This window comes from Anguilla anguilla, chromosome 10 (assembly GCF_013347855.1).
Source record: "Anguilla anguilla isolate fAngAng1 chromosome 10, fAngAng1.pri, whole genome shotgun sequence".
In the NCBI taxonomy this organism is placed as follows: Eukaryota; Metazoa; Chordata; class Actinopteri; order Anguilliformes; family Anguillidae; genus Anguilla; species Anguilla anguilla.
The window spans coordinates 15,606,449-15,628,734 of record NC_049210.1 but is presented as its reverse complement, the minus strand read 5'-3'; the positions used below and the strand labels follow the sequence as shown (position 1 = coordinate 15,628,734).

The 22,286-nt window shown below is 43.6% G+C and overlaps 1 protein-coding gene across 2 annotated transcripts in view; it reads left to right on the top strand.

Annotated features, from left to right (window-relative positions):
- The first annotated feature begins 6,384 nt into the window (after positions 1-6,384).
- The window catches only part of cux2b (cut-like homeobox 2b), a 128,502-nt gene continuing 112,600 nt past the window's right edge, over positions 6,385-22,286 (top strand). The window contains exon 1 of one of the 2 annotated variants that reach the window (XM_035378511.1): positions 6,385-6,679. In XM_035378511.1, coding sequence (XP_035234402.1) covers positions 6,617-6,679 — 63 coding nt within the window. In that variant the 5' untranslated portion in view covers positions 6,385-6,616. The remainder of the gene's footprint in view (positions 6,680-22,286) is intronic. The other variant, XM_035378513.1, reaches the window with a different exon arrangement.

Sequence of the window (22,286 nt, the reverse complement as noted above, 5' to 3'; positions counted from 1 at the left end):
AAAGACGACTATGCATGGAATCTGAGAGCTTGTATACAATAATTACATTTCTAACAGTATGACCAATGTAGATGTGTTCTGTCTTACATCCTTTTTGTTAAACGTGAATGTTACACTTGGCAACCTGTGTTGCTTTGTGTCTTTTTGTATTATCCTGCCTCTTCTTAATACTCTAAATGTGAATGTGAAAAGAGCATTACTTGGCATCGTCAACCAGCATCCACCATCCCTCTTACAATTGCTACCCTGAGTCAAGTATGACTGCTGGTACAGGATCATAGGCCCTCATTATAACTGAAATGTTAAGCCTGCTTGCTACTGCATGGTAGTTGCTGAATGCTGTTTCTCACTGGTGAAAAAAAAGCCTTCTTCTATGCCCAAAGTCACAGAGTGAGTTGCATCCATTATGCCATTAATTAGGTTGGCAGTACATTAATAATGGCGTGTAAGCTATTTTAAGACAGACGTGACTTGCATTGCTCATGTTTTTATGCATTACCTATTTGTAGCGCTGTATATTTACTAAAATTAAGTGGCTGGCTTTCTGTGTCACCTCTTGGGTTCCTGCTTATAATTCCTTATGCTCGTGAATCATTACATGTTTGAGCTCTTGAAGATTGCCAAGGTGAAGTTTTATAAAAAGCATGCATCTAAATGTTTTTCTGGGCCTTGGGTATATAGTGCTAATTCAGCACTCTATACTAAGCTATTAAGCCCTCAGATATTCCATCAGTCACCAGTAAAGTGCATCTTGCTCTTTTTTGGAATCCAACTGTGAAAAGCACATACCTGGCTGGCCTGTCAACACAAAAATGAGTCCCAAATGTTCTGGAAGGAGTGCAGTAAATACACCAAATGGCTGAGTTTGCACATCCAGAACCACTGATATTTTAATATGGCTTTCATATTTGTAGATACTTAACCAAAGAGAAAACAATTAACGGCAGTTTGTTTTGTAATCAGGCACAGTTTAACCAGCTCAGTTACTATCCAAGTTAGTGTGGAGTCAACTCTAAATGATACATACAAATGCCAAGTGCTTATAGCCACAGACTGTGGTGTAGAGAGCCCCTGTCTGCTACCTCGGGTGACAGTGACCTTCATTCGCCATCTATAGTATCATTTGTCTTAGCACTTTGGGTTATTCTGAGTTTAAGACAAAAATGCCAGCTGTTGTTTTGCATGCTTTTGTGTCTGTGTGGTAAAGGCATCGTCAGGGCTGTGGGAGAGAAAGACAGAGGAGGTGAATCACATGGCTATATATACACACACGTACTGTACACGCTTAAATGAAGAACCCTCAGCCGCAGCTCTTCAGACCACTCTATTCATTGTAATTTATGTCACTTCAGCTGTTAAAATGCAGTTTAAAAATACAGTGCAATCAAAGGCAACAAATAAATGGAAAGAAAAAGCTATAAATAAGGGAAATCACACCAGCCTCCCTTTTAAGATTAGATTACTTTTACTATTTATATTTATAGTTTTTCCTTCACTGTTGCCCCAGGTTGTGGGAATTTTGAATCCAGAATTATTGCACAATTCCCAGGTGTATAGCGAACAGCTGACCTTTGGATGTGAATATGAACATGAGTAAGAATATGAATTTGAATTAAAAGTAAAGAAAGTAAGTTTACTTTTAGAAGTAAAGAAGTAGCTAAATAAATAACACTTCAAAAAGGATGATCGTCTATCTTTATTTCTTTTCTCTTTATTTGTTGCTTTTGTTTGCAACAAACATAAAAGTGTATTTTGTTTGCCTGTGGCCACCAAGCTCACGTGCAAGGGAAGCGTTTGAGGACATCACCTGTGAAAGGACAGCAGTGGCACTTCTCCACCAATCAGGTGCTGGATAGTGAAGTCCTCAGAGGAGATGCTGATTGGACAGTGGACACAGGTGTCACTAGTAACATTGCTTCCATCCTTTGTCTTTTTTTCTCTCTCTGTTTCTCTCTTTTTCTTCATCCCTTGTTCATTATCCCTATTTCTTTAATCACTCCATTCAATTAGATGCTACATGGGCATGACAGACAGCAGACATATTTGTGCGACCAAATACATGTTTAAAAGAATCAACAACCGCCAATTATGAAAGATAAAAACAACAACCCTCCACTGGATGTCCTCCTACCGCCTAACTAGTAACGAAAAGAAAAAAAGAGTGTTCATCTCAATTGCTCCGCATCAATCAATGACATGTTTTACGTAATTTTTCTGTGACCTGTACTGTTATGCTTGCGGATCTGTGGATGATGTGGTTTTTAATTCCACGGACAAAAACACAAAATAGCTCTTAAGGTGGCGCTCATGAATCTTACGGTAAAGCAGCAATATGAGGCACTGCCTCTGGGAATGACCTGCAGGGCTGCAGCAGCAGTGACTAACGGCTGTTCTTGGGTCTGGAAAGGGCCGGCAGCCTGTGAGATCTGTGGGTTGCGCCAATTTATCTCCTTAATGGCCACTGGGTGGAGCTCAAAATGCACATTTAATATGTCAAGCTTATTGGATTTCAGTTCTCGGAGAACTAGTCAATACCCCAGAATCCAGCAGGGAAACAATCATTTCAAAATATTCCAGGAAGGAGGCATTGGGTCATGATTCCCAGGCATTAGGAGCCCGAGAGTGAAGTGGAATGTGGTTTAAGATTGTGAATCAATGCATGCTCAGCAGCTCACAAAGGCTGAAGCCATAAATGCAGAACATTTCCCAAATTAATTTTCTTTTTGTGCAGCTGTTACAAGATATGCCCGATGAACATTTTGGTTTCAAATTGTGCTTCTGGAAGATGTCTTGCTCCACCCTGATGTTTTAAAACGTTAATTATATTATGAAGTCTGGGACGTGCTTATTTGTCTCACATATGAAAATGGTCATGCCAAACACTTTTGACCCTAATTCCAATACTGGATGCAAAAATAAATATTTGTTTTGTTGATGTAATAACAAATTGACACTCCAACTTTATTCTCCATATCCATGTGCATTTTAAAAATCTGTGCAAGTAAAACACGCGCGCATTGCATGTTGTGATTGGAAATGATGTTTTGTAAGCTTTCGACAAATGTTAATTACATATTGAAATTATACTAATTATACTATACTGTACTGCTATCCTTGTGGATCAAGGTTATCCACAACAACAAAAAGATTTCCTCAGCACAAGAGAATCAGCGGCAGGATCGCAGCCGAATGGGCTGTGTGTTGTGCTTGCACTGAAGTCTCCGTCTCAGATTCATTTTCACAGTGCTTTTACACAATGGCAAATGCTGCTTCTGCACCTTCTAATAAGCAGAGCTGTTGAAGGCTGCTGTTTTTTCATATGCAGACAAAAGGATTTTGAGATCTGCAGCTGTGCCCAATTATCACGTCACACATATGTGACAGCAGCACAAGCACAATGCCCTGCCCCCACACACACTCAAACAATATCACAGATTTACTCATATAGGAATCACAACTAGCCTTTGGGCCTTCCCCCAAGACTAGTGGCTCTCTAGGTGTGCCACCCAGGCATGTGCATATTAGTACATTTACATTTTTAGTGATAGCACTAGTACTAGTGTGCAAATAACAGTATATGTAAGGAATAAACTATACCACAGCAATTTGTGTGGTTCTCATGACAGCCTACATGCACATGCCTGGGGTGGTAATGCAGGACGAAACTGAAAACCCCAGAAGTGATTTGACACCTGTCAAATCAAAATTACATTAAACGCAAGCTCCCCTTCTGTTAGCAACAACCTGACCTCATGCTGTATACGCTATCAGTGGTGCCCTTCTGACTCCAGTATAATGACCTGGAACGAGAAGCCCAGGTCACTCCCAATGCCAATGACCTCAATTTCACATTTCTCAGTGCGGATATCTTAGCTTGGCAGTTGGCACACACAACACTGCAGTCAACACCATAGCTGTATTAACAGCCATAGGCACAACATAATGTTATGCGTACACACACACAAGCACACATGCACGCAAGCGCACACACACACACAAAATGGTTTCAGCATACAACTTGGAGGGATGAAGGCAATTCGTACATGGATATTGAATAATGAATAAAGTACTGCTTCTCTACAAATATGTATATTGAAACAACACCATCAACATATAACTATGTCTGATTTCAAATTCCAAAATGAATCATCGCCAAATAAGAAATGTTATTACACTTATATAACTCCTGCATTTTGTTCTCTCCCCTAAGCAACAAATAAAAAGTAATAAAACTGAAACTTTTAATAACCACCATTTATATTCCCCTCAGGTGTTTCTGCATATCAAGAAAATATCAATGATTTTGCCTAAAGATTTCTTTGATTTTTGTTTTAATGTGCCATTTCTTGCGAGAAAAGAAATTGTTCGTCTGTTGTTGTTATTTATATTCATATTTATATCAGTTGCATCTTACCAGTTGATATTACATCTTTGAAAGCTAATTTATTTTAAAAGATCATCGAAACTCAGCTGTAAATAGATTATTTTACCCCTGCCTCTGTTAATAATATTTATCGTATATTATGCAGATGAATGTAAGAAAGAATAGCTCACAGTTAAGACACAGATTTATATTTGAAGGCGCACATATATTTATGATAGAATATCCTACAAAATAGTTTACAATGATACATGCATTTGAAAGTACACTTCAAGGTCTGCAGTTGCTTACGGGTGGAGTTAGGTAGTGTCTGAGAGGGGCAGGAAAGGAATGAGTTACAGAAAGCTGGAAGATTGGCTGAGAGCTTGGGCAGGTTGGGTGAGGCAGAACTTAATTCGAATGGGCTCATCACAGAGAAGCCTTGAAGTAAATGACACTGACACATGAATTCACGATTAGAATTAAAATTCAATTCCAATTGCCTCTAATTTCCTCTATAGTGAGATTATTCACTGCTGCCTGCTGCAATAACTTCTAAAGACACGAGGTGGCGCAAAATACTTGGAAAAATCGTGCAGCCGCTGAGCGATTTTTTCACCATCTCAAAAAAAAAAAACAGTGCGTGTTCTTTATTAAATAAAAATTAATTGAAAAGTGATAATAGGCACCAAGATTAAAAGTACACATTTGTTGCAGTAAAAAAAAGAGTAAATGACAGCAATGGAAATGCAAAGAGCGGTAGGTGAGCTGAACGTGCTTGGATTGACACGGATCCACGTGGAACCAGATTGTCTATGATGGGCCCCATAATGTTCTAATCAAATAAATATCACAGAGATCAGGCTCTCCCTACTATTGGAAAAAGGAATTTTAAGTACCCAGGTACTACTTTGTAAATTATTTCCTAAAGAGTGTTTTCCATTTGTGTAATATTTACAGTTTTAGTAAAAACAACAGTTTATTTAGCAGACACGTACTTTAATGTATGAACACTGAACTGACAATATGTCCAAGAAACATGTGTGGGAGAGGATTATAACACGAGGGAGCTCACAGTAAAATGTCCAGTGTTAATTCAACACTCACAATGGCGACCAAATGTTATACGTAAGTGTTGAATTATCAAAGAGTTGAATGAACACTGGACATTTTACAGTGCAGTCACAAATTAACTGAAAGATTACAAGCAAACTGAACTGGTTGTTTCCAAACTTTCTCTACCTAATTATAACAACAACTGCATGCAAGTTGTAATATTTGTTTAAAAAGCTTCTGTTGTTGTTATTGGTCAGTTATCATTATCAGTTGTACAAATATTATCGTTTTTACAAATATATAATTACTAGCAGCATGGTTTATTTATGTATTTATTATTGATTAATTTATTTGTTTTTAGCTGAGGGTAAATTGTAATAGCTGATTATGGTGGAGATAAATGTAAATTCTATAATAGAAAATTCAGTTGAATCGGGCAGGACTGTACGATGTTTTGAGGCATAGCTCAACAATAAAGGCAAGGTATGTCGTCGATTACTGAAATGTTTTTTGACACACACTCAGACGTCCTACATCCTCACTCCCTCTTCAGAATGTTTACAAATTAATGCACAGACGCTTCTTCAAAAAAGTGTCACTTAAATGATGAAAACAACCACACAAACCAGGTAGGCTGGGCATAGGTGTCACGCAAACGTACATCGTTGTGCATGCATTGTTAACATTCAAGGTAAATATCAAATAATGTTAAGTACAGGTGTCTACGCGCATCTGTAGATTCTACACTTTAACTGGTAGCCTATCCATTCGAAATTTCCCGGTCACAAATATACACGTATAGGCTATATAGGCCTATATATACACGTATAATTCACAATTCTTTCTTATATTGTTTATTGTTCTCCCTTCCTCATTTCCAGACGGTATTGATCATCACGTTACGTCAGTATTGATAACTTTACCAAACCAAAATCAAGTGCAATTGCACAGTGCATAAATCCCCAGGACTGCACAAATGCAGAGATAATCTTGTACTTCTTTTAAAATACACAGCCCTCCGCCGGGAAAGGCTGCTATTTTCCCAACGCCTCTTCATCTAGTTTTGTGGACTTTCTTGTTTTGATAAGCTTTTCTTTTGTGTGGAGCAAGTGATCACCAACGCTGTTTAACGAGGGGAATCCAGCCCATATATTTAGTGTAGCCGGTGCGAAAAAAAAATTCTCTTCAATATCCCCCAAGATGGCCGCCGATGTGGGATCGATGTTTCAATATTGGAAGAAATTTGATCTACGGCGGCTTCAGGTTAGTGCTATCTTTTACCTTTCAGGAGAATATGAAAATTTAGAAGATGCTCCACCGAAAAACGAAACGAAATGTGCTTTTGGGGAGTTTTGGGGAATAAAATCAGCGGTGTAGCATTGATAGATATTAGAAATTGATCCTCTTCTGCCTTTGTTCAGTTCAATCATTGATCAGCGGTGGAGCGACCATAGAGCAGCACTGGCTCTCTGTATGCTCCGCGTTCACTGCTGGGATCAGCGCGGTGATTTGTTTATTTTAATACAATTTGCGGGTCATCTTTTCGCTGCCGATTAGTGGTTTGCAAGAGAATTGAAACTTTTAATGCTTTCCTGAATCTGCCCGGTGGACTTTACTTTTTCCTCAAGCTAAAATATTTTTTAACGATAATTGTGCGTGACTATTTGCATTCGAATATGCTCTGCGATGTTTTTTCTTCGTTTCTTAGTTCGGTATTTAGTAACCAAATATATTATTATGATGATTGTTTTTAATGACTTTGCATCTGATTCAGATTAATTCGGGAGTTGTAGAAAGTTTTTGTGCGAGATATATATATATATATATATATATACATAGCCTATATATATATATATATATATAAGCAAACCGTACGGTGCTTGTGTTAAGCTGAATGTAATCAACGAGGTGTTTATTTATCCATCAGTATATGTTTAATAATGTTTAATATGAACAGTACTAAATGAGACCTTTGAGTCACGTTTTAAAAATCGAAATATGTGATGTTTATATTCCGTTTAAAAATAAACTCTTGTTATTGATGTATCCATAGAAAATCTGTCTTGCCAGCCAGTTAGTCTGTAATATTTGTCTGCCAATTTATGTCTGAATTTGGCTTCATGTTCATAAAAAGTTTGACATCAGTTGATTTTATTGCATTGATTTTGTCCAAGTTGTTAATAAGCTTTACGGGTAGCCTAATTAGCGTACTTAAAAGTAAATGATATTTATTTACTTGTTTGGCTGGAGGAAGTTTTAGGTTGCCAATGGAATGTGCATGCACAGTAACATTAGGCTTATTCAAACGAAACCGCCATAAAATCAGTTTTGTATGTGTGCAAAAACTGAAACGTTAGTAAGTGTACTTTATTATCACCAGACAATAAAATAATATATTAGGCAGTCTTTTTATTGCACCTTGTGAAACGCAATCGTTTTTGTTTTCTCACTTCCCCTTTCTCCCTCTCTCTAGCCGCATTGCGAGCGGTATTCAGGCAAGGACTGTGTAATTGTATTCCCTGCTAATGTTTGTAAATCAGACCTGGGTAGCGCAAGGGCACAGTCTCTGCTGTATGATTGATGTTCTGTAACATGAGGAATGACAAGAGCATGGCAAGCCAGGTCCCGCGGAGAAGCCAGGCGAGGGGGAATCAGATCTGTTCTAGGCTGTCTTGTGTGGCCCGTTTGTTATTCAAGCCTCCAAACAGGGTGCTTCTCATGCAGTCAGAGGAATTCATCGTGTGTGTCGAGCCATTGTTGCGTGGAGCAGCGTCGGGCTTCTTTCACATTCAGCCGGACTGCGAATTCCGAAAGATTGCACGCGGCTGAGCTGCTAGCGCGGATATTATATGAAGTGGACGATTCTCGAGGCGGCGAAATACTTATTTGATTTTTGAAGATGAATTATGGATACTGTCTTTAGTTTAGTCTCGTAACGGTAAACTCGAAAGAAGAGCATTGAACAGAAACAGATTTGACACAGAAATGTTAGCAAAATTATGCTTGTGAAATGCTTTGCGCAAACATTCTATTTATTGTCAACCAATAGTCTTTTTTGTCGTGAAATACGCAGTGTGGACCTGTCAGTGCGACGCTTCTGTTGGTGAATTTGACTAGTAACCGACTATACATTGTTACGGCCAAAACAATGCATATCAAATACTGCGGTTCTGAAATTTCGTATTACACCTGTTCTCATGTGAACAGAAACTAGATTAGCTAGCATGGCGTGGAGCGTGATTTGGGTGGTCCGCGGGGATAGACTAGTCCACAAGGATTAAAAAAGATAAACCGGCCAACCTATTTCCTGCCAAAATTAAGGGGTGCCAGTATGTTCTTTCTGTGCTACAGTTATCTTTTGTCATTGATCTCAACTTTCAGTCGGAGAACCCCTGATGCCAGTGTGCAGGTTGCGTAATCGGCTCTGGCAGTTTTGTTCAGTGAAAAGTGAAAGCTACACATTTCTGGTGCTGTTTTTAAGGAAGCATTTTGCATGAAAACCGAAGGCTGCACCAGCGAATACAGAAGCGTTTCATTCTCATGTTTGTTTGCTAGGACATGCTAATTATAGTTGACATCGCTACAAAATCTGTGGGGTTATAATGCCACTTCTCTGTCTTTTCACATTTTGGCAAACCATGGCATTTCACGAGCATTTTTTTGGCTTGATACTAATTATTAACATGAAATCACATTTTTAAATAAAAATTGGCATATACATCTGTCTCGCTCCAGTAGTGACCATTTCCCAACTAAATATAGCTAGCTAGTCACTTTAAATAGCTTAAGATGGGAGCATAGACAGCATTCAAAACAGTGTGTGCAGTTTTAGGCTGTAACAATAAGTACATCTGGGAAAATGAAAAGCAATCGCTAGCAGACTGGGGTGTGGGCACTAAATCAATTTAGGTCGAATTTTTCTGGCCATGTAAGTTTAAAAAGATTAATATTCTCTGATAAGATGTGTAGATTTAAGGATCCAGATCTCTCATTCTAAATGAACAAGTAGCAGCCTTCATGTCACTTATAATGTTAGAATGCTAGAATCAAAATATTTTCATGAAACAGCCTGTGGTTAGCAAATGTTTTTTGGTTCAGTATGAGCAATTATAACCACACACAGTAATTTAACCATAACATGTACTTTTTTAGCCTAACAAAAAAGGGGTAACACAAAAATAAGTAATTTACTGTTGTAATCTCACATTTCCGTTCCATTGACACAGTTACTCTGAAGACTTAAGTAGAATAAATTAATACAAAATGTCCATATACCATACAATCGGAAAGCTACCTGGCTAGTTTGAATATAGGGGCATTTCTGTCATTTGAGACATAAACTGTGTAATGCTTACATTCATATTTATTCATTGAAAGTAGTCAATAGTGTTTTACTACCTCTTAGTGCAATGACACTATGTTTGGCCAGATTCCATGTTAAATAAAGTAATTGAAAGGATCACTCTTGTATAAGGAAAGAATGGTAGTAACACTGACATTTCCAAAAGGAGTTTTATCAGTGATAAATGCTCCATTGCCTGGCAGGAACAATGCTTAGATATAAATAGAATTAAAATATTTGTGCAGAAAAAAAAAAAAAAATCTTTTAATGCACTGTGCTGTAAATTGATGCATACAGTCAGAAGTTAAGAATATGCTTTACTTTACAGCTTTTCTGTGCTATGTGACTGTGTCATAATGTTAACATATGGGTACCCTGTCCTTAATTTTGAATAATGAAATGACGATGTTTCATGCACAATTTCCAAGAGTTCGGGGTTGCTTGGATTAAGGAATTTTTTTTGTAAAAAATAAAGCAATTTTATTAAGCACATTAAGCATCCATTAGAAATAATTTTAAAACAATATGAATTAAAGCCAAAATCAACAAATTACAGTAGTCAAAGTTTTAGGTAGAACAAAATATTTTAGATTTCTGAAATATAGGTAGTGTTCCATGAATGACTTTAAAAATAACTTTGTATGAATGGGTCTTGTATGAAAACCCTTATCCTATACAAGCACTACATAAGCATTCATGTAATATATGCGAACTGCGATAGGGTATGCTACCATATGTCACTGTCCATGACAAACATGATTATACTATAAGGCACCAAATGAAAGTATCCTGATGACATCAGGGTATATCTCTGATTGTGTCGCAAAATTGATTCATGTAGTTTATTTATTTATTTATTTTTAATAGTGCTTGAAGGTGTTACTGTATGCTGTTCTGATCCTTGATAGGAAGTGTAACCAAGTGACATCATTCAGTAGTGTAGTTACAGCCCAGGTGAGCAAAACTGAGTTAATGTTAGAAAGATTCTGTGTGAAGGGAAGGAGCGCCAAGCAGGGAAATGGGCCTTGCTCTGGAGCTTGAATAACAGGTAAAAACTAACTTTTTTTGGCACATCGGATTTCACTGTGTCAAATCGAGAGCAGCGCTATAAATCCACTTATAATAACTATATGAACGCCCCAGTTGCTCTCCGATTCTGCTGCCGACAGCTACCCCTTCCCGTTCTTCTCCATGCCAACAGAAAGCATACTTTAAGCTTTATCAGTGACAGCCGAGATTTGGCACGGGCTTCCTGTACGACCTAATGCATTATGCCGAGACGCAATACGTAAGCTGTAAATGCCACACACTTAATAATTACTGGATGCCTAACTGTGTAGTTGGGGAGCACTCGCAGTTCACCTGTCAAGTGAATAAGAAGAAAACATTATTATTGTTCAAAAATGGCAAGGACTTGCGCAGAGTGACAAAAAAGGACCAGCAGTCAAAGTTTTTGTGGAAGACTTGACCTCGTAGCAAAATGGCTAGGCTTGTTTTATGCGCTGTCTCTGCTGCACAACAGCCACCAGATCTTGTGTGTTACAAGAGATACAAATTGGTTTGGGGGCGAGGGGGTGGACTTACACTTAACAAATAGTAGTAAAGTTACATTCTTTCTGCTTTCTAAATAATTTAGTTACCAGTTGCTGTCATCCTTTCTGTTTGTAAGGCGAATGTTGGGTTCAGACTTAAGAAAAGGATATCAATATTATAAATGATAAATTTATTCATAGGAGAGTGCTGTCCTTAAGCCTCATAACTTCATGCTCATTTTCATGGGCTCGGCACCTTCTCTGTATATTTTTATCATTGAATTTTCCTGGAAGAAGCGCAGACACTGCCTTATTTTGCATATTGATGGTGTAATTCACATTGGGCCAGTGATTCTGGCAATGCACCTTGCACTGCATTTCTTTTATAATTTACATGAAAAGGGGTGGAGCTGGGCTGTACCAGTGCAGTGAATAGAAATTCAAAGTTTGTGACTCATCATGAACTGCATAGATAGAAATTATACAGGTAATTAGTTCAGTTAGTTTAAATATTAGTTTAAATCAGCATAGTAAGGTAGCTTACAGCAGTTGTCTTGCTTTTACTGGCATACGCTTCTTTCCTTCTTCAGTAACAGTCTTCAGTAACATTCTATTCTTCCATAATCGGATGATGGAAATAAACAGCTCAGTGAGTACTGGCCACTAACTGTACCTTTCTGTGCTCGTTCTGTCATTTACATGCAGTTTCGAAAACAAACAGTGGAGCTGATCAAAGGTAAATTAACGTGTCGCTAATGCTACCTAAAATAAATAAATGAATAAATAATTTATGAAATAAATAATTTCCCCCGATGGATAGATACCAGTTTTTCCTGGCACTATGAGATGTCATACATTTTGGAAGGTCAACTATCAATTCATATTTTCTTTTCCCCCCCCTTTTTCTGAGACTTGAGGTTGAGTGCCAGACTGCTTGAGCATCTTCCTTCGTGAGTCTCATTCAGGCTTGTTATGGTAAAAGAGAAGTCAAACTGAATGATGAACACTAAGCTTAACATGAATGGGATGTTTTAGATGTAAGCGATGCGTGGATCAAGGCTTCTCTCGTTGAAGAGGAGCACTTTGGGGTTTAGATTTCTATCATTTCTTCCATTGATTTAAAGCGTCAGTGACAAGTACTCCGCATAAAATAATCGGGCGAATAGTTGTGGCACATTATTGTGTGTGAGTAATTTTTTAAATGAATAAATTGAATTGAATTGAATGTAGTGAATGTGTTTTTGTTAACTTTTTAAAATACCAGGCTGCATATTCTGGTTAAAAACATGAATATATCAATAAAATAAAATCTAGTCTGGGTGATAGTCATTTATTCTACGGTGAACTTGACTTGAAGGACCATGATTGTGTGTTTGTGCTGTCTAACCAAACATTTTTGTTGGGTTCAAATTTCAAGTAGGCCTACTTGTTGAATCTACAAGGAATTCAAAAATGTAATTGTAGAGTCTATGACATTTTAAGCACAAACGACCTCAAGTATTTGTGAAGTTATTTATTTAATTTTGAAGACACCCTTGCGACTGACTTGCTATTGATAAATTGAAATACACTTTCCAAAATATCATTTTAAAACAATTTGCACTAGATTATGAATTTGTCAGAATGGTTTTGTTGATTGTTGTTATAATTATTCCAAATAACCTAAAGAGTGTTAATGTTTTCAAGCACAAAAAAAGCAAACAATGACCCCAGCAGTTTTGCACTGGATTAGGGGTAGGGGACAGAATGTCTATAGTAAGGCAAAGGTAAAAGGGGCAATCCTGAAGTGTTAGAAAAAGATGGACAATAGTGTGGATTATTGTTGTAATGACATGAGATTACCATGGTCCCGGTCTGCCCAGTCCAAATACAGAATTTCATCCAGAAGCCTATTGGCTCTTGGCCTTTTTTTTCGGGGGGTGGGGGGTGCAGGGGGGTGTGTACTGGGCGATGGCGGGAGGGCTGTGTGGATGCATCACTGCATCATCTAGATCATCGCAACTCGATCTGTATGCGTGTCTGTGCGTTTCTGTCTGCGCGTTCCTCGCAGATCTATTACAAAAAAGGTTTTCAAGCTGTTGTCAAGTTTTATTTTTGTTTTATGATTTGAGTGTGTCTGTGTGCCTGTGAGTGCGCGTCTTTTTATATATTCTCATCAAACACCCCCTCCCCCCCAAAACCCCTCCAAACCTTCAGGATTTTCTGGGACCGTTTTACTTTGCGTTATTCGTGCACCTGAATTATCACCACTCTTCTGTGCTCAGTGGCTCTCACTCGATGCTTTGAATAACAGAATTTCAATAGTTTAAAATCAATGACAGGAAAACTTCAAAAAATTATTAACTAACAATCCATTTTTGCGGGAAACACAGCAGCATTAGCGTCAGATCAGGGGTGTGTTGCAATTTAGAAACTCCCATTAAGCCAGTTATTGAACAGCTCTGTTGCCAGTGTGCACCCTGAAAAACTCCAGTGTTTTTTTTGGCTCCTTTGGTTTTCCATTCTTTTCCAGTCTCTGACTAACTAACAGCATGTTAAACAATACAGACCTAGCATTTCTTAGATTCCATCATCTATCTATTTATTTAGGTTATTCCCAGGCAATTTTTTATTTTTGCACTGCATGTTTCACCAACATGAAAAATGTGTAAAATGCATTCAGAGCAAAGTGAAGGAGGTGAGGTCTTGTGACCTTGGTTCCTGCTGTCCGTTAGTCACATGGTCATTGCCGGGGTAATCATTCACACCAGCCAGATGGTGTTCCTGTTGGCGCCTGTGGAAAGGACAGGTCAGGAGTATCCAGCCAGGCGCTGCTGGTCCTGTGCAGATTATTCAGCCAATGGGGGACTCGCCCACAAAATCGTTCAGCCAATGGGGGGGAGGGGCTGCTCTGTGCCAGTTAAACGACAGGTGAGGACAAGCCATCAGAGGGCACCTGCTGCCCTGTCTGTGTCTGAAAGAATGCGACTTTGTCATTTTCACGCCAGTCAGTCCAGGGATCCACGCAGCAGTGAGCTCTGTGCATGGATCATAGTGTGCCTCAAGATGAGATGTGGCCATTTTTTACATCTAGTTTGATTGCTGAGGACTATTGGATAACTCTTAAGACACTGTTTTACAGAGTGGTAATGCACCCAGTGGTCTGCTGCAGAATCCTGACTGTGCAAGTGCTGACTGTGGTCGTCAGCCCCGCAGGGCGATGTGTAATTGGCCATAATGTCGCCCAGCTCATCTCGCTAGAGTGTCTCCTCCGGTCAATTAATTATTTTTAAAAAACTTCTCTCAGTGCTGGCAAATAAGCAGCAGCAGCAGCGCACTCCTCTGTTTCATCATCCGAAACAAGCACCCCGTGTCACCTAGCCAAGACTGTGCCCACTGTGCATCTCACCTCAGCGAAATGAGCTGGAGCCCAGACAGGACACTGGCTCAGCGGGTAAACGTGGGAGCAATTGGGCACCCAAATTTAATATGAGGAATTTCTCCTTGCAGTGCCGTAATGCTGTTTCACTTTGTGAGTGGGAGCCTGGGAGCAGGGCGGGGTGGAGAGGGAGCGGTTGGGGGTGGGGAGGCTGGGAGTGGGGCGGGGTGGAGAAGGAGCGGTTGGGGGTGGGGAGGTTGGGAGTTTGGGAGTGGGGCGGGGTGGAGAGGGAGCGGTTGGGGGTGGGGAGGTGGGAGTGGGGCGGGGTGGAGAGGGAGCGGTTGGGGCTGGGGAGGCTGGGAGTTGGATGTGTGTTTAATGGAGGTGAGCGCCGCGGTGTGATTTGAGGCCCGCAGTCTTGAGTGCTTCCGGACGCGCGGTTCCTCCCGTCAGGCTGCCGCAGCCGGAGCGGGGCTGTTACCGTGCCAACCTTGCGGTTTCTCCCTCTCTCCCTCTCTCCCTCTCTCTCTCTCTCTCTCTCTCTCTCTCTCTCTCTCTCTGAGGCAGTGTGGTTTGGATCAGAACCGCGGGGCCCCTGATTTGTGCCGTTGGCTTGCGCGGGTCCGGGCCCCTCGCGCGTCGGCTCTAATCCGCACGCGGGCGACGGCGGCGTTGCCAAATTGTGAAATCGCTCAGCGGGCGGCGAGCGGCCGCTGGCCTGACCGCCGGCGCCCGCCTGCTGCGTGTGCCGTCTCAGCCTAGCGTGGAAAACGGGACGAGCGCTCCTCCTGCCCCGAGCTCGCGTCCTACAATGTCAAATTGGCTGTGAAAATGGGTCCCCGTCCTGTTTTTGTCCTTTCGTTCACTCAGGGCGGAACAGACTCGAAGGTTCCTTCCGGTGTCACATGACGCCGTAACCTCGGCTCTAATGATTTGTGTCATGGTAATGATTTCTGCTGGGGGGGTGGGGAGAACCATAGCGGTGCCCTGCGGAGTGATTTGGGTGGCCTTCCCTTTTATTTTGTGCCAAAGCGGCTTTCAGTATGAATTGCTTTGGAGTGATTGTGAGTGGAAACGGCCTTGGAGTAGTCGGGAAGCAGCCGTAGATACCGTCAACAACAGGCAGCAGGGGCAGCCCTGGGAGAGCGCGCAAACAGATGCAGCCGAGCCTAGGGAGGCGCATGTGGGACTCGCATGTACACACGCATAAACGCACATGAGCACACATGCACCCACACAGCAACACTCTTACTCTCAGCCTCTCTTTCTCTCTCTCTCACTCTCACCCTGAGACACACACACACACACTTGCTTGCTTGGTACAAAGAGCCATGATGCCCTCGCTAATATGAAATGGCTCTTACAGTGGAAAGTGGGCAAGACGTTGTGGTGCAGAGCTCCCCGGGGTGATCACTGGCACTGTGTGTGTGTGTGTGTGTGTGTGTGTGTGTGTGGCTGAAAACACCCCTGCTTGCTACCTGTGCGGTGCCCTGGTGTCTAGTTCCATCCTCATGGTGACGAACCGCACCTGCCGAGGACCCTGCCAGCTGCCACATCCAGGCCCCAGCGGCGGAGGCCGTTCTCCCGAATTCAGACACGCCCCTCCTGTCAGCCTTTGTGCTCCTGGGTGCTAGAACCTGGCTCCTGTCAACATAGAAAATTCACTATTAAAGTTTGCTACATACTGCATTAACTTGTTCACCTTTTTTCATTCCCTGTATTTGGAATGCCAAATTGTAATTACTAGCTTGTCTCATTGCTACAACTTCCTCTGTAAATTCCAGGAATGCGTAGACCGTCATAGGAATCACCCGGAACGAGCGCAGGCCTCCACCGCTAGCTTTCTCTTTGCGGTCGACCGTACGAGCTGTGCAGCCGGTGCGCTAAAGTTCTGCGCTATGACAACAGTCTAGCGGTTGGCGCAGGCAGGGCCTAGGTGCCCGACTGACGTTGTTGTGCGGTGAGGCCTCCCTTCCAGTGTTGAGCGTTCCGCACAGTATTCCGGCGTCTTTTGGAACACGCTCATTCGTTCGAGAGCCACTCCCTGACTTTCCGTGTGGTCTCTCCCAGCATGCACTGCAGAAAGTGTCTGATGTACCTTCAGAAGCGAGGAGGATTGAGTCGGAGCTGCATGGCCTGCGGTCTCAGTTAATTTCATGCCTTGCAAAGTAAACCGTTATTAATAATACGTATTAATTCTCAGCACTTCTGAGCAAATATTGGGGAGAAAGAAAGGTTTGTAAAATATTGTGTTTGGTCGTGGTATCACGATTATTCTCCCATGCCGGGCTGTGAGCACCCAGTGTAATGTATTCCCCTGTAGCTACAACAAAGGGAGGAAGAAAAGAGAGGGCTTTTATAGGCTGGGGAAATTGAGTTGTGAGCTCCAGGAGTCATGTCCATGGCACACGAATGCGGGCAACATTTGGGGAAACAGAATCTGACTTCGGCATTGAGCCGCTGAGCCTCCCTGTTTACCATTAGTGGCTGTGGCAGTGGTTGCCGCTGAATGCTAAGTGGGTTTCACGCTGTAATGGTGGCGGTTCATTGGGGCCTTCAAGAGTGGGCCTGTCATAAATGTTGATTTAATCGCTTTGACCTTCCTTTGGGCTGAGTTTCATACCTGCGCGGTCATCCTGCCTCATTTGCAGCCTGCTGTTATCACCATGAGCCGGTGCTGTTTTTTTTTAAAGGCGGGTAAAGATGTCCTCTTAGACTATAGCTGGAGGTGTGAACTCGTTAAACTTGGAGCATGGCTTCGTATTTATAGGTAAGTTGATATATTTATACTAAAATCATGTACATGAATAATCGGTTGTATTTAAAATCAGTGTTGTGTTGGTGTTCGTTCTTTATTTTTTTTTACGCGTATGAATTTTGAAGTGTCTGCTGAAGTGTTTGCTCCACATAATACGCCCGCAGACGTAATAAACAACCAAGGTTGTGAGCTGTGTCAGTCATGGTTACTGGGAAACAGAGCGGTACGGTGTATTCACAGCGAGGTCTTCTAAGGGTGTGGCACTGGCTCTTGTGGCGGTGCGTTGACCTGGTTACGCACGCGTAAGTGCCAGTGCGGGCTCGTCGCCTTCCCCTGCCCGGCGCGTTTTAAGATCAGCGTGTTGCCGTGCGCACGCGTGCGCGTGTGTGTGTGTGTGCGCGCATGTGCTGGACTTCCTGCTTTCACGTTTTGGCCTTGATAATGTTTCCCAGAAGCCTGTAACGGGAGCCCGCGTGCATCGATCCCTTCTCTGAGCTTGATAATGCGTCATGGTGAAAGCCCCGCCATTTTCATATTAATTTGTTTTGTCTCAGGCTCCTGGGCTGAGGCCTATCGCTCGGCAGAAGTAAATAACCGGCTTTAACAAAACTTCAGGGAGGCATTAGTCCGAGGGAGGAGGGCTCGGCATTGGCAGGCTCTGGTCTCCTACCCGTAAAGCAGACAGGAAGCTGTGCGGAAGGACTAATGGCTCATGGGTGAGGGTATAGAGCTGTGTCTCCTCTCCCCGCTGACAGCCAGCCCCCTGCCCACCCTGTTCATATTGAGCTGTGTACCTGTACGGAGGCATTCTTTATTTGTTGTGACTGTCTGACGGAAGGGCGTATTGAGCACCCGCCTTTCTTGTTCATTTTACCCAGCTCTTATTGAATCCCTCCATTCTCTGCTCTCTTTTCTTGCTCTCTGCTTGCTGCTGCTGCCCCCCCCCCCCCGCCCCCCCCCCCCACACACACCTCCTCCTTTTCCCTACCCCCCTACCCGCTCCCCGCTTCTCCCATCCTTGGCAGTGCTTGGTATTGGTAGCTGTAATTCATCTCCTCTTTGTCCACTTTGCCCTTCAGGGATAAAAGAGACCCTCAGTCTGTGTGTCCTCCCGGAGCTGGCCCCAGCCCACCGTGTTTGCATTATGGCGCTAACGCGGGTGCTAGCAGCCCTGCGTTGCTGCGGGCTGTTGTGCGCCTCCTTTAGCCGCATTGTGCAGCTGCGGGCTGTTGTGCGCCTCCTTTAGCCGCATTGTGCAGCTGCGGGCTGTTGTGCGCCTCCTTTAGCCGCATTGTGCAGCTGCGGGCTGTTGTGCGCCTCCTTTAGCCGCTTTGTGCAGCTGCGTGCTGATGTGCGCCTCCTTTAGCCGCATTGTGCAGCTGCGTGCTGTTGTGCGCCTCCTTTAGCCGCTTTGTGCAGCTGCGTGCTGTTGTGCGCCTCCTTTAGCCGCGTTGTGCAGCTGCGTGCTGTTGTGCGCCTCCTTTAGCCGCGTTGTGCAGCTGCGTGCTGTTGTGCGCCTCCTTTAGCCGCGTTGTGCAACTGCGTGCTGTTGTGCGCCTCCTTTAGCCGCTTTGTGCAGCTGCGTGCTGATGTGCGCCTCCTTTAGCCGCTTTGTGCAGCTGCGGGCTGTTGTGCGCCTCCTTTAGCCGCTTTGTGCAGCTGCGTGCTGTTGTGCGCCTCCTTTAGCCGCATTGTGCAGCTGCGTGCTGTTGTGCGCCTCCTTTAGCCGCATTGTGCAGCTGCGGGCTGTTGTGCGCCTCCTTTAGCCGCATTGTGCAGCTGCGTGCTGTTGTGCGCCTCCTTTAGCCGCTTTGTGCAGCTGCGTGCTGTTGTGTGCTGGTTTGTGTTGCTGCGCGCGACCGTGTGTGAACGTGTGCTTTCCGGTGCTGCTGTGTGTCACTGCGCTCTCCTGTGTGGCGGTTCTGTGCGCTGTATTGCCTGTGCTTGTGTGTGTTGCCGTGCGCTGGTGAGTGTTGCCGTGTGCTTGTGTGTGTTGCCGTGTGCTGGTGAGTGTTGCCGTGTGCTTGTGTGTGTTGCCGTGCGCTGGTGAGTGTCGTCGGGTGCTTGTGTGTGTTGCCGTGTGCTGGTGAGTGTTGCCGTGTGCTTGTGTGTGTTGCCGTGCGCTGTTGAGTGTTGCAGTGCGCTGGTGTGTGTTGCCGTGTGCTTGTGTGTGTTGCCGTGTGCTGGTGAGTGTTGCCGTGTGCTTGTGTGTGTTGCTGTGTGCTGGTGAGTGTTGCCGTGTGCTGGTGAGTGTCGTCGGGTGCTTGTGTGTGTTGCTGTGTGCTTGTGTGTGTTGCCGTGCGCTGTTGAGTGTTGCAGTGCGCTGGTGTGTGTTGCCGTGCGCTGGTGAGTGTCGTCGGGTGCTTGTGTGTGTTGCCGTGCGCTGGTGAGTGTTGCAGTGCGCTGGTGTGTGTTGCCGTGCGCTGGTGAGTGTCGTCGGGTGCTTGTGTGTGTTGCCGTGCGCTGGTGAGTGTTGCCGTGCGCTGGTGAGTGTCGTCGGGTGCTTGTGTGTGTTGCCGTGCGCTGGTGAGTGTTGCCGTGCGCTGGTGAGTGTTGCCGTGCGCTGGTGAGTGTTGCCGTGCGCTGGTGTGTGTTGCCGTGCGCTGGTGAGTGTTGCCGTGCGCTGGTGAGTGTCGTCGGGTGCTGGTGAGTGTCGTCGGGTTGCCCTGTCCGCTGTGGGAGCGGGCGGCTTGCGCGGTCTGCGCTCTTCCGGGCGCTGAGCTCCTGAGACGGCAGCGTTGCGTCCCCCGCCGCTCTTCTCCCAGGGCCGCGCTCTCCCCGTTCGCTCGCATCGCGCTCGGTGCCAGCGAAGCGAGTGTCGGGGGGGGGGGGGGGAAATCAAGGAAATTTTTGTTTGTAGCACCTGTCTATTTGTCTTCATTAAAGGACAAGGTTTCGCGGAATAAAAAAAACTGGCTCTCTCTTTGGTTCATATGAATGTCAAAGTGGCTTTGCTGTTGGCAAACAGATGTCCTTTGTTTTATCCAATAAAGGACAGGGTATATTATAGCAAAAAAAAAAAAAAACAGATGGATCCAGCTTATAATGTTAGCCAGTCATCTTTGTGCAGCTGCCTCCGGAGCAGTTAATTACTCTCTTATTCATCCTGAACAATGTAGGAGTGGAAATAAATATGGAGAGACTGCTGCTTTACCTTGACGGTTCGGGCTGGGACCTTAAAGCAGACTGCTCTCAAGATGAGCTGTCTGTCATTTTTAATGTAGGGGAAGAGGCAAAGAGGAACAAGGGCCTGTGATTTACGCAAACCGGTTGTCTCTCTTGGTGAAGCAAGTCTTATCCCTCCGCAACCCCCCATTGGCTAGCTGCTCAAGCACCCAGCATGACTTTTTGTTTTTGTTCCTCATCCCTTCAACTGTGAGTTGAGGGATCCATCTTGTCTGTCACAGTGTTTCATCAGACAGACCAAATCCATGTGCTGTAGACCACGGGTTCAAATGCTGACCTTGCGGGGAATGTACCGAACCACAAACCTGCCGTTGATGAAGCATACTGTGCTTCGCTCAGGTCCACTGGATTTTGTTTAGAATTTGTACTTGTAAAAATTGGGAGAGTTAATATACGGTAACGTGTCTTTCGTATGTGGTTTGTTCTTCAAATATTGCTACATACTGGTGGGTGGCTTGGATGGGGTGAGGTGTGTGTGCCTCTGTGGTAGCGTAGGGAGGGCTGTTGTGGAGAGACAAAGAACGCTTTCATACATCTCACTCTACTGCCTCTGCAGGCTCGAGCACAACGTCTAATCGCTTTTCTGCCTCAAAGTTTTTCAGAAGTATCCTTTGCTGCGAATTCACCCCTGACGGGGGAGAAACAGCGCAGTCTGCCCGGCTGACGTTAGCCAATCAGTTTTTTAAATGGGCTTTTGGGAGAAAACAGTAGAAAGTTGTTAGCCCTCAGGCCTGCATTATTCTTTGGAAATATGAATCAAATCGCTCGATGGCAAACTGAGAGCAGCGGGTTGTTGATTAAAGGGTGTTTTATTCTTTATCGTATCGAACCCAGACGCGCTGTGGAGTGGGCGAACTGAGGGAATTCTCCAGACACAGCTGTTCAAGGACACGGATGCCTAATTAATGTGATTTGTTGCTGATTACGGTGATCAACGTATCAAAAAATCTTGTGATTTGAAGTGCGGTGAGGTGGGGATGATGGTAGTGGTTGGTTGTCTGTGTTGAATTATGGGACCTGGTGGAGGAGCATTGTTCTGGAGACTGGTCACAGCCTTCTTAAAAAAAAAAAAAAAAAACCTTGCCACACTCCCCCACGTCCTCACGCCTATTTCTTCACGACAGCTTTCCAGACGCCGTTGATGTCATCCTTCTGTTGTCACTTTTTCTTTATTCATTTTCGGTCTGGGGGATGCTTGAGTATTGATTGTGTGTAGCAACTGTTTTAGCTGCTCTGCAAGTGTGTAATGGAGCCCCCGAGGCGGTCTTGTGTTGCTCAAGTCTCAAGGTAGCTTCTGAACTTCTGTATTCTTAATTAAATATGCAATTTTTCATGGCAACAGGGTCACTTTTTTTATTTTTTTCAGGGGGAGATTATTTGCATTTTAATATGGTCACACATTCTTCCAACTCCCCCCTCCCATTGCCCAAGTTTAAAGAAAGGATTCTGATTGGAGTAATTAAAAAAATAAAGGAGGGAAGAACAAAGCGTTGAATTGAACCGTTCCGATTCAATTTCCCTTGTTAGTAGCTTGCTGCATTTTCTCCCTTCTTCTTTTCTTTTTTTTTCCAGATGAATTTTATTTTTTTCTTCTCCTCTGCAGTTTTCCCCAGACAGGTTCCACAGTGTTTTAGAGGGGATGGATTTAATTGCTCTGTGGGGATTGGTTGGCTGTGCCGGGCTCGGCTGTTTAA